Source organism: Electrophorus electricus, chromosome 7, assembly GCF_013358815.1.
Source record: "Electrophorus electricus isolate fEleEle1 chromosome 7, fEleEle1.pri, whole genome shotgun sequence".
Classification (NCBI taxonomy): Eukaryota; Metazoa; Chordata; class Actinopteri; order Gymnotiformes; family Gymnotidae; genus Electrophorus; species Electrophorus electricus.
The window spans coordinates 20,322,436-20,335,380 of record NC_049541.1 but is presented as its reverse complement, the minus strand read 5'-3'; the positions used below and the strand labels follow the sequence as shown (position 1 = coordinate 20,335,380).

Below are 12,945 nucleotides of genomic sequence, written 5' to 3'. Positions count from 1 at the left end.
TGACAATATATTAATATTCGGTATCAGTGCTGAACTTTGTTGATATGCAATAACGCTCTGTGCAACACCCTATTAATGCAGGAGGAGGGGCTATGCAAATGAGCCGATTAACAACACAAGACATCAACGCTCCCTCCTGCCGACGATCTCAGACAGTGCACATCAGCCTCTCTGAGGTTGTCACCACTGTGTTTCTAAGCACGACAATCGCCATACTGAGTAAAATCATCTCAATTTAATATTTTTTTCTCAATATCACAGAGCACTATTCAGCGCATATGCCATTTTACCAAATGCTTGTTGTCAATGCAACCTCTCAGGTCTACAGACCTGAATCAGCTCCTGATTGGTGCTTCAACTGTAAACTACAAACAGGTTTTTGGCGGTATGACACTCTCCCTCGTCTCGGGGATGGTGAATGACTAATTTCGTCTTATTTGGGATGTTTTGCCGTTCCAAACATGCAAAACTAATCAGATGCACTAGGTGGTGCGTCTGACACAAGCTCTGCACCTTCTCTGAGCCAAGCACTGGAGTGTGGCATCCATATGGTGGCACATGTTAATGACTGACACAGCATCACCATGAACCAATCACAGCAGACGATTTGGCTACGCTGAAGATAAGCGACATTTGGAGTATAAGCGTCATAAAGCAACTGATCTGTTGCTTACATCAGTTTCTCGATCTAAAGAAAGTCTGGAGTCTTGGGGGGCCTGAACACCTGAAAAGTCCTGTTTTACAAGCAAAGGGAACGTTTTCTTAAAAAAAAAAAAATGTAATTAGTGCCTTATAACACTGTAAATATTAGTACAATAAAAGTTGTTGTTTAAATACTGAAGCATGGAGAGATACGTTAGGACTTGGCTGATATAAAGTTGGTTTATCTATCACTAACTACCTCTTAAATCATGCAGCCACACAACGCACCTGTCTAGCTAGTCTTAAGGTCTTAATCGAGAGTAATATCCGTGGTACACCACAGTTATATTTCTGTAATATAATGTTTTACAGCAGAAGCGTAAACAACTACACGCAGGAAAATAGTTTATTCCAGGTGAACCACAACCACGGCTACTTACACACCGAACCACAACTTCCCTGAGGTGCAGAGCAAGTGTCTCAACTGTAACAAACTGTTGAGTGCAAACTACAACCTGGCAACCATTACAGAATAATGCTGTAACACTAGAGATTCAGTAAACAGTCCATGTCCAAACCACATCCTACAAACTACAAACTCCGTGCCCAGACTACAAACTCCGTGCCCAGACCCAACTGACCCTCTGAGGCGAGCCTTGTCTTTGTCCTGTGGGCGGTGTCCCACGCGGCTGGTGGAGCGGATGTAGAGGTGCCGGTGGAGTTCGTCAATCAGCACCAGGTGGATGTTGAGTTTCTTACTGTGCAACTCCAGACGCAGGTCACTCAGACCCTCCACCTGCAGCAGGGGGCCCTCCAGAGAGCCCACCGCGGACACCTGCACACAGTATGGCACACCTGAGAACACACACCAACATCACCCCCGACACGTTTCTGTTTGTTGGTTGCTGTCCTGAGCAATGAAGAATCCACGTTGTTGAATCGTAAAGGAATCACAAAAACAAACCACCACAATGCACACGGAGAAATAAAGACTTATAAAGTAACTATATTCCAGCAGTATAAAGCTGAATTATTATGACTGGGATTCCACTTGGACTCACCGTCCAACTACACAGACATATTTAAAATTAATCGCTCCAATAAGACTCGAGCCTAGTGGTGCAAATACAAAGAAATAGTTTCCCACTAACTGTACTGAAGTGTACAAGCAGCAGGGTAATGTAGCTCACCTGGTAGAACAGGTAAGTGCCTGGTGCTGGGATTATCAAGGCCATGAGTTTGAGCCCCACATACTGTCATGCTGAAGATTATTTAAATCACTCTGGATTAGAGCATCCGCCAAACGCTACAAATGTTAAAGAATTTTGCCCGTGGGTATACATCTGTATGCATCTCCTTACAAACTTTTTTTAAATAATTTTTTAAGAATGGTGTATTGCTTTGAGTCTGAGCAGCTGTAACAACACCAGAATATATTCCTTATCCTTGAAAGGAAACCTGATTTTAAGATACTGTTTATTAAAGATGTTAATTTTAATGACCTAAGGTTAGCCACATTTTATTTTTATTTATATATATATATATATATATATATATATATATATATATATATATTTATTTCTGTGTGTGTGTGTGTGTGTGTGTGTGTGTGTGTGTGTGTATTTTGGCCACTGCCTGGCCAAAAAAAAAGGTCACACACTAATAAATGTCACATTTATTTCTGTCCAGAGTGGCATTAATTTTTCCCCAAGATCTTGTATTGATGATGAGAGATTTGCATCACTGCACAAAGGGAAGAAAAAAATCCATTGATAGAATAACCTGGTCGTTCAGTATATTCAGGTAGTCAGCTGACCTCATTCTTTGGGCACATAACATTGCTGAACCAAGACCTGACCAACTGCAGCAACCCCAGATCATAGCACTGCCCCCACAGGTTTGTACGGTAGGCACTAGGCATGATGGGTGCATCACTTCAGCTGCCTCTCTTACCCTGATGCGTCCATCACTCTGGAACAGGGTAGATCTGGACTCATCAGACCACATGACCTTCTTGCATTGCTCCAGAGTCCAATCTTTATGCTCCCTAGCAAATTGAAGCTGTTTTTGCCAGTTAGCTTCACTGACAAGTGGTTTTCTTAAGGCTACACAGCTGTTTAGACCCAATCCCTTGAGTTCCCTTCACATTGTGCGTGTGGAAATGCTCTTACTTTCACTATTAAACATATCCCTGAGTTCTACTGTTGTTTTTCTACGATTTGATTTTGCCACACGTTTAGGTGATCGACCATCACTGAAGACTTTTTTGCGACCACATTCCTTCCTCGAAGATGATGTTTCCCCACTGTCCTTCCACTTCTTATGCCAATAATTTGACCCTTCTGAAACAGATTAACATCTTTTCCACGACCACAGGATGTGTCTTTCGACATGGTTGTTTAACAAATGAGAAGCTACTCACTGCATCAGTTAAATCCAGGTGGTGACCTTTCTTTTGGCCAGGCAGTATGTGTCTGTCTGACACACACACATAAGCCAATTAAACACATGCAGACCTACAAGAACTACCACACACAGGCAGTAAACAGACAAATCGATGCACTTACACAAAGCTATAGTTGATAAAGTAGGCATAAAGTATTTAAACAAATCTGTGAGCAACCATGATGCGACCTGGTACCAGAGGTGAGACCCAGCAGGCCGGAGTCTGAGACCCATTACATCAGTACAGTACGTGCCAAACGCAGCTCAAATCAGGTAAGTACATGGACCAGATCCGTTTCCTTATTCAGCAACTCACTCTCCACCTGCATGCCCCAATCTCCATCACTCCCTCTGTTTTCCTCCTCTTTTTCCCGTTCCTGCTGTCTCTGTCTCTCCTTTCATTTAACATCAAAGTTATTGCAAGTTTGCATTTTAATCTCTGCCAGTAAATACAGGGATAAAAAAAAAAAAAGAATTTTATTGGAAACTAAATGGTCAAATGGCAGCGTTGTGGAGGGGCATCACCCTTGACAGCTGAGGTAGGGGGCACAACAGAGGTCAGGCCCGAACCTGCAGACTAAAGAGGAGTTAATTGAACTGCAGCCAGTACTGCTCTCCTGCAAAAACTCCCACTACCTCGCTATTGTGCTTCCTGACCGGAGGACCGCTGGACACAGAGAGCTTGAACCAGCCTACTGCAAGCTCTGACCAGCTGGGCGTTCATAGTGCTGTCAGAAAGGTCAGCTGGAGATTCCTGGGAGACTCCACGGAGACTCGCTTGGAGTGACGCATTCTCCGAGTGTGTCTCGGAGCGGAACCTGGAGCTCTGGGGACCGCAGCCGGGTTATTACAGCAACGCTACTGTCCCTTTAAAAACAGGTTCTTTTGTTATTAACTTGGTATAAGTTGCTCTGTAACATTCAGTACGTTCAGTGTTTGTAACTTCTGTCACTTGAGCTTTTCAGAAAGGTGAAGAACGCGGCCAGACTGCGAGAACTCTAACGAGGCTTCTCCACACTCAGCTGAGAGGATCAGTGGAAAGTGCGCACACGCGTGCTAATGTAGGAGAGAATTCCTACTGCACTTTATATAGATCCAAACAGCATGACAGACAGGGAGGGGAGGGGAGAAAATAAAGGAGAGAAGAGGAGAAGTTGTGAAGGCGGGGAGACCTCAGCATGGCAGATGCGTGAGGTAATAAGTGACATCCTGTGTGGAGGCCTCACACCAGGGAGCCTGACCAGAGTGGCGCGCAGGACACCGCCTGCTTCCACAGTGTTGCTATGACAGACCTGCAAATTGAAACACTGTGTATGCAGTAATTGACACTGGCAGTCCCACCTGAGTCTACACTGTCACAGGACCGGGGGGGGGGGGCTTCCCCAGCAGAGAACGGAAGATATCCAGGCAGAGAGAGAGAGAGAGAGAGAGAGAGAGGGAGGGAGGGAGGGAGGAGGTAAGCTGCTAATTGCCCGTGTCTGGCAGGGCGAGGGTTGGGAAACAGTGAAGGAGAGTACAGGAACTACATGACATGCTGCAGGAGCCCCACAGAGGCACTGTTGCAAACACACACCAGACTAAATGCTTGCTTCTTCAGCACTGCTCCTGGTCTTTGAGGAAGTTTAGGATGAGGTGTAGCTGACTAGTGAGAAATCTCGTAGTAGTCTTCCAACTTTAGTGTTAATACACTTTAAGGATTAACTTACATTTACATTGAAATGGACATCTGTGTGTAAGAACCAGTTAAACTCCCATTATCCTTGGTGCTCAACACAAACACAGGCTCTCTCTCTCTCTCTCCCTCCCTCACACACACACACACACACACACACACACACACACACACACACACACACACACACACACACACACACACACACACACACACACACACACACACACTCACCAGCATGTCGGTGGCCTGCAAGTAGTGTTTGCTAGCCATGCTAGCCTCCAGTTTCTGCGGGACCTGTTTGATGTTCTCGATCTCGTCCAGGAGGTTGAGGACGTGCTTGTGCTCAATGCCCTCGATCCACAGCTTCCTGAGCTCATCCCGCTTACAGTGCAGCAGCATCTTACAGGACAGCAGGTTCTCCTTAACCTTAGAGCACAGTGCCAACCCAGCAGTCAGGAACAGCTCAGAACTAAGACCTCAGAACAACACGCCCATCTGGGCTGATGGGGTACAAGCTAGCTTGGGCGCTACAACGCTAACTGTCCCCCACCTACAATTCTGTCTAAGCAGCTTTTGAATATTTTGGGGAAACGTTCTTTGTATTACAGTTATATTTACTGTCACTGATATTTTATTACATTTCACAAAGTTTAAGGGATTTTACTGTGATATGTTTATGTGAATCATAAACACACCCATGGAACATTAACAAGGGGCAAAAATCAACTCAAAAAAAATCAAAAAAGGACATTACTGTTGCCAAAGCTTCTGCAACCAACTTATGTAGAAAAGGTCAAAGTATTTTGTTTTTGCATATAATGTGTATTTAATATGATTTATATACATGTTAAATATATAGACACACACGTAAACTGAGGCACACATGCAAACAAAAACATTCTTCACTTAAACACCTTTACAGATCACCCCAATAAGGTGGGACATTTACAAATAATGTGTAAATGAGAGGAATGAGTGATATCTGCTCCCTCGGCATCTCTCATCAAGAACATTAACCACAGAACATGTCGAGCTTTCAGCCTTTCCTTAATTTCTCTAGAGTGTGTGCGTGCGTGTGTGTGTGTCTCATTGAAGACATTGCTGATGAGAAGACAGTTGTGACACCCCAAAAACAGCCGAGGGCTTCAGGGATGACCCATCAGCCCACCCGAAGTGCTGTGATGCCGCTCCGACTGGGACGCGTGTTACACAATGCAGTCGTGGAAAAACTGTTGATTTTCAATACAGGACTTTCAATGCAGGATTTTCCATACAGGACAGTCTATTACATTCAGCACCACTCTCTCCTGTCTTCTTCCCTCTCCACCCACAAACACGTACGCGCGGGTCAGTATTTGGGAATATGCGAGTACACTGAGGCATGGTAGTGCATTTATATGATTTTTCAGTGTGTGCGTGTGCCGGTGCGTGCGCATGCGCACGTCTGTGCGCACCCATGCCCTCACCTGTTTGATCTTATTACGAGAACTCGTGATTCTTTCCGTGATGCTCTGGTAGGTCCGGATGGCGGTGGTCAGTTCAGTGTAGTGCTGGACTATGAGCTCGTCCAAATCTCGGTCGCATTTCTCGTACGCCTCCTCCAGGCGACTCTTTTCTGTCTCCCTGTCCTGCACATCATCGCTGGTCGACAGAGTCCTGTGGGACGACAACGCAGGACGTTTGGAGCACGTCAGATCGGCCCAGAATGGCTTTGAAGAAGAGGAGTTAAAACAAAACCCAGACCACAGCACGCGTCACGTCACACGTGGTGTGACTCTAAAACAGTGCTGGCAGCTCCTCACACATGGATGTGCCGCTTGTTCCAAGTCGATTTTTACAGTTTCTCATTTACAATGATTAAGTGCTACTGTCTAGACGACTTCAGTATTGTTCAAACATTCAACAAGTGCAAGACGTTTCTGTAAGGCATTTCTGGACTCGTATTCACTCATATCAATTATTATGCGGCTGGCATTTGGAAAGCTGCGGTTGACTTTAGGCAACATACTTTTAATTGGCCCGTCCGTTTCATGCGAAGAAAACTCGTCCACTAACTCAGACAACGACTGGGGACAACGGCCACTCAACAATTCCCAGGTGGCCGAACGCCAAGGACAACGGCAGAACTCAAAGAAGCTGTCCTGATTCCTCTCCACTGCAGCTCATGACAAAGCAAAGGCAACCAGAGCACAGCCTCCCCACAGAGCTCATTACAGCCTCCACACTCCCCCAGTCTGCCTCTCCGTCGGGGGGGCGTCAGTGTAAGAAGGCTCCCTTCCCCGGACTTGATTGTCACTGCTAAAAAAGGTGTGTGTGTGTGTGTGGGCGGGCGGGCGGATGGGAAAGGTGACGAGAGAGCCTGGACTATGCAAACGCTGTGTTTTTCAAGGTTAGATTACAAGGATATTCATCACGTTACAGCTACGATGAAAGGACTTGCTCTGCAGTGCCGTAGGCGCACTCTGTCCTGGGAAAGACGGAGCATACCAATGGTGACCTGGAGGTAACCTTAGCCCAAATGATCAACAGCACGGACAAAGCCAGGCTCGAAACATAACGTCTAGCGCCATGGGTGTTGTTCTGCGGGCTACACAAATGATGACCCTTTGCTGGAGTTCACGGCCTCAGTGCTGAGTTTGTGCTTTTTTTTCCCTTCCCTCCTCTACGTACTACAGTAAAAGTGCATCTTTTGTCTTTCTGTACTCCTCCCTTAATATAATCATCTCATAGGCCTTCAATCATCTCCTCATGTGATCTCCTGTGGAAGGTCAGAGAGCCACAGAAGGAAACCGCTGAATTGTAATGGCCACCTGAGTGATCCTTTGGCTGGACCGTTTGCTTACAGTGCAGTTTGGTTTTTTTTCTGCCCCTCATGCTGTCACCTGTGGACCACACTTGGACCACAAACAGCGCCAAAAGTTCAAACGGCAGCTATTACCTTCATGACTTTATTCAGCAACTGTTCACCTAAAATGAAAAGTACAAATGTTGGCTTTGGTCAGCGAAAGGAGTCCGACAGCGGCGGTTTTGGCTACTGTTCATTCACAGATGAGCCATCTACTGGGTTTTCAGGGACAGCCCTGCCCCATGATGAACGCTTGGTCAGATCAAATGGAAAACTCGCTAGTTAACCGATATTCCAGTAATACGACAAGGAACACGTTACGAGAGGCTGAAAAAGACTTTCTCTCTCGAGATAAAATAAAATTACATTTCAATAAAGACAGAAGGCAAAGGCAACACATTTGATGTCTTAAATGATTGAACGCAACAAAATCGCGCTGGCTAATTATACACTAACACTTATTTATATATATATATATATATATATATATATATACACACACACACACACACACACACATACACATACATATACATATACATATACATGCACACATACATACATACATACATACATACATACACACTATATATATAATAAATAAGTGAATGAATGAGAGAGACTATATATACAGATATAGATGTAGAAAATGCGATAAATGCCACATTGAACAGTCGAGTTCTATGAGCTCCAGTTTATTACCACGTATTTGCTGTGCACAGACTTGAACATGGCATGAAAAAACTAAACTAAACTAAACTAGCGCTACCTGGCCTGAGCTGAGCCGTCACACGCCAGGATGTCTGCGGCCTCACCTAAGATAAGCTAAGCTAAGATAAGCTAGCTGTTATGGTCTTTGCTTTGTTTTTGCATGCCGTTATCATCAACTCTCCTAAAGGGCCAGCAGGAAACAAATACCACGGAATTGAAAATAATACATTAACTTAACTTAAAATCCCCATCTTACCGTATAACAGAGATTAACAAGCCAGACGGGTCTTTGCTCTTGGAGACTGCGCTCCTATATCGGCCCGTGTCAGCCGCCATGTTCCCGCTACTGCTCCCTCAGGCGCGCGAGGGAGGGAGTGGGCTAGGCCAATCAGAACGCGCGGTGTTACAGGGTGGGTGCGGAGAGCAGAGCCTTCATGGGAAATGAAGTATTTCACCTGGTGCTGTCTAACGGCTTCTGTAGCAGTTTTGTTTTTTGTCTTTATTTAAACTATTATATATATATATATATATATATATATATATATATATATATATATATATATATATATATATATATATATATATATATATTTTTTTTTTTTTATACATATATATATATATATAGTCACAGAACGCTCTCCCCCAGCACGAGTCACGTGGTATGGCCTGCCGCGTGCATGGGGGTTCACCAGTTTGTAGCCACACCCTCCGTGATGGCACACACCTGTACAGCGGTTGATGTTAAGTGTTTGTCTGTCTATTTAAAGCCCCTGTGTGGGCTTCGTCGTTGGTCATTGTTACTGTGATCGTGTGTGTGATATGTCATTGTTCCTGTCTACACTGGTCGTTGTTATGTGTGAGTGCCGCAAGTGTCATCAATGTTCTATGTCGTTAAACGTCTCACTAAATCGAGGGAGATGATTCAGACAGAGGTCCACAATGAGGGTAAAACATTTATAAACATGAGCTTAATCAACCATTAGCATGAACCCCCCCTCCAACCAAGGGTTCAAGTTTCTGAAGCCTGCAGGTGTGTGTTGTTTATACTGCAGTTACTGTCCCAGTCTGGCCAAGTCTGTCAGCCTCTCTGGCCAGCACAAGTTCTGTGGGGGGCCCCAGTTCTTGTCGCTTGATGCCCCAACAGTCTGTCCGGCCTCCTGGCTGGTCACAGCGTCTCTTTCACTGGGCCGGTACAGGGCGAGTTGGTCCCGGAAAACCCTCTCTCCTGGATACTCCTTTACCTCCCATAGGCTCTCCCAGGCTGACTGGAGCTTGGCACAGTGAGTCTCCCTGCAGTGTGGGTTAAACAGCCACAGCCGTGCTCCTGGCGACAGTGGCTTCCTCCGGAAGCCTGTGTTATAAGCTCTTCTCTGGTGATCACAGACGTTTCCCTGGCAACGTCTGGTGAGCTGTTGAACGCTGTGGATGCGGCGTCCCTCAGCACAGCCCGATCTGGGCACGCTGTCCTCCCCGAAGCCGTCACTTTGTAGATGGAGTGGTGTAGTTCCAGTCCCTTGAAATTCCAGCCAGGGCATTTCCTAAAATAACCCAGGGCCACGAGGACAGAGGTTCCTGGCACCTCTTCCTGGGCACGCAGGAGCAGAGAGTGAAGCAGCGTGCGTGTGTACATACCCGCCCGAGGCCGAGGTCACCGGGCGTGATGACAACAGCAGTGCTCCTCTCAGCCGCCTCCCCTCTCTGACCCCCGTTGTGACCTGGCCTCTGCACTCTCTGACCCCCCTTGTGACCTGGCCTCTGCGCTCTCTGACCCCCCTTGTGACCTGGCCTCTGCGCTCTCTGACCCCCCTTGTGACCTGGCCTCTGCGCTCTCTGACCCCCCTTGTGACCTGGCCTCTGCGCTCTCTGACCCCCCTTGTGACCTGACCTCTGCGCTCTCTGACCCCCCTTGTGACCTGGCCTCTGCGCTCTCTGACCCCCCTTGTGACCTGGCCTCTGCGCTCTCTGACCCCCACCAGCCTAGGCAGTAAAGTGCAGCCAGTGCTCACCGCAGTGGCACAGGTAGAGATGACGTATCCCTGCTACGTCAGGCAACACCCCCTCCATGTCACACAGTCCACAACTCCCTGTCCCTTGTCCCGCACCTGTGGGAGGATGACGCAGATCACATAGTCACTGGCGTCTGTGAGCACAGTGAACTCCGGGAAACAGGAAACATCAGCTCTGGTGCGTGCAATTGCTCACGATCTCCACCCTTCTCAACCTCGTCACCAAATTGGAACACGGCCCCGTTTTCTGTGTGCCGCTCAACCAAACAGTCAAACAGGGCCGGCGCGTTACAGGGAGTTGTTGCTACCTGTGAACACCTGCTCCGCAGATCTGTCAAGCTGGACTCAATTAAACTTAACTACAGTGTCTTGGATGCATTCATTGATAATGTTCAAAAGCCTCACTCTCAGTATATTTGCCATTTTAACCAAAATTGCCTTAAATTCTACCTTTAATGTTTTCTTAAGGTAAGTGGTCATACACCCTTACATGGTCCCTTAAGTAAACTGTTAAGTTGCATAAAGTTCCATAAAAAAAGTTGCATAACAAACTCTCCCCTTAAAATTAAAATCAGTTGATTAACACAGGCCTGTCAAAGCATTTTACATATTTGAATACTCATGTAGACCACATCTGAGCTATACCTAGCGAACTAGTGGTCTACTTTACTGAATGCTGGTCAGTACAGTTGACTCTGCTCCAGTGATGTGCCAGCTCTGTGGTACCTGGCCGATCGTCTGGGGTTGAATCCCCTCCTGTCAAGAAACAGCTGTGGAGCTACAAATTTAGCAATTTTATTTCTCCTTATTTCACCATTAGTTAATGACAAGGCATAGCTGTCACTGCTAAATCATTTATTGTCTTGTTCTCCTTATTTTTCATTTTGATTTTTTTTTTTTTTTTTTTTTTTAATTCCCTTGAAAACTGGACCCTCAAAAGTGAAATCCTCATGATAAAAAGCCTTGTGGTGTTTTGCTAGTCACAGTTTCTTCAGTTAATGTGAGGAGGCTGCCATGGAAACAGTGGAACGTTACTGCCACCAAACCTCATTTGAGGGTTTTATCTAGCACCCTTGTGTAATTCCCCTGGTTAAGGGAAAACACTCCACTGAGGTTTCTATTCAGGAACAACACGCAAGATGTTTTATGCACTCTCAGAACTTTAAAACTCCACGGTACGAATGTTATGATTTAAACATCGACTTTTTCATATAGAAACTGGTTCCGCCTCCTAGAACTTCAGATACTCTGGCCGATATGTCCTGTTTCTCTAAAAACCTTATGTACTCTGTTATTTTCTTCTACTACCGCAGTTACTCCCTGGAATCTTTTTTAGATGCATACACACAGGCAAACACACGCGCGCGCATGTACACACACACACACACACACACACACACACAGAGTATATCCAAGCAAAACAAGTCTAATTAATTGTTTTTTTCCCAAAGGTAGTCCATTCCTCTGAGTTTGGCAGTGAGTGGTGAGCAGTGCACCTTCCCTTCAGCATCTCTTGACAATCTCTGCTGTAACAAACCCAAGAGAAAAGGGCATTGATCCAGTGGGAGAGGTCGATGTGGCCGTCTCTGCACTGACTGATGCCTCCGTGGACAGTAGAGATAACAAACTAGGCGATCTTTGTGTTTCCCTCCAAAAAAAAGAAAAAAGAAACAAAAAACCCTCTGGGTTCCTTTTCTTCTTCCTATAGCTGCACAGACCTCTGAGCTAAATTTAATTTTGGAGTTCTTATCAGCGCTCTTTACAGCCAATGGTCCATCACTCTGGCTAATCTACTGTCCTTTGCTGACAGCTGAGGTCCCTTTCATCCTTTCAGTTTGCCACGGTTCCTAAACTGGGATCAAAGGATTCCCACGGAAGCCCGTGTTTAGGAATCCTACGGACACGGTGTAGGAAACCTGTGTACAGTGTCTTTGTTTTTTACTGCGAGGACTAAAGGTCTGTCATGTGTAGAGCTAAAGAACATGATTCCTTATCCACAACCCTGGGAAACAGGACTTAATAAAACAGGTCCAGGAATCTGACCCAGGACAGGAATGCGCTCCGATGTAAAATAAGGGCTTGCATTATTTGTGGTAAATAAACACCCACACTTAATTATGTTGTGATTTACAAAGCAGTAACACAATTTATATGTAATTCATTAGAGTTTATTACTTTGTATTTTAACAGATTAATGCAACAGACTGAAAATATAGGATCTGATAAAATATATATGTATGCAAATCACAAGGAAAAGAGCAACCAATCAAAAAATCGATTTGCTTTTTTGTGTCATGATGTCAGCAGACAAAGTGTTGTCATTCATGGCTGCAGATAATCGGGGACTGTTTTAAAATTCAAGGTCATAAGGTCATATCCTGTACGACTTCTTTCTTGCCACTCCTCAGTAAACATGACGACGGGGTCACGGTTATCACCACGTACTGAAGTGTATTATAGCTGTTTTTTCCACCGTTTCCCACCTGAAGGTGAACTCAGGGTGAGCGAAGTACCGTAGTACTACACCATAGTAACACGCCTTTGAAGACTTCCAACTGGCATTATGCAGACGAGTCATGTCCACTTAACAAGTTAATAATCCACGGTATTTTGGCAGCCTG

The 12,945-nt window shown here is 45.5% G+C and overlaps 1 protein-coding gene across 2 annotated transcripts in view; it reads right to left on the bottom strand.

Annotated features, from left to right (window-relative positions):
• The window catches only part of exoc4 (exocyst complex component 4), a 110,023-nt gene extending 101,348 nt beyond the window's left edge, over window positions 1-8,675 (bottom strand). For both annotated transcript variants that reach the window (XM_035528010.1, XM_035528011.1), the window contains exons 1-4: window positions 8,575-8,675; window positions 6,229-6,418; window positions 4,994-5,188; window positions 1,284-1,477 (exon numbers count right to left, since the gene is read on the bottom strand). In XM_035528010.1, coding sequence (XP_035383903.1) covers window positions 1,284-1,477; window positions 4,994-5,188; window positions 6,229-6,418; window positions 8,575-8,654 — 659 coding nt within the window. In that variant the 5' untranslated portion in view covers window positions 8,655-8,675. The remainder of the gene's footprint in view (window positions 1-1,283; window positions 1,478-4,993; window positions 5,189-6,228; window positions 6,419-8,574) is intronic.
• Between the last annotated feature and the right edge of the window lie 4,270 nt (window positions 8,676-12,945).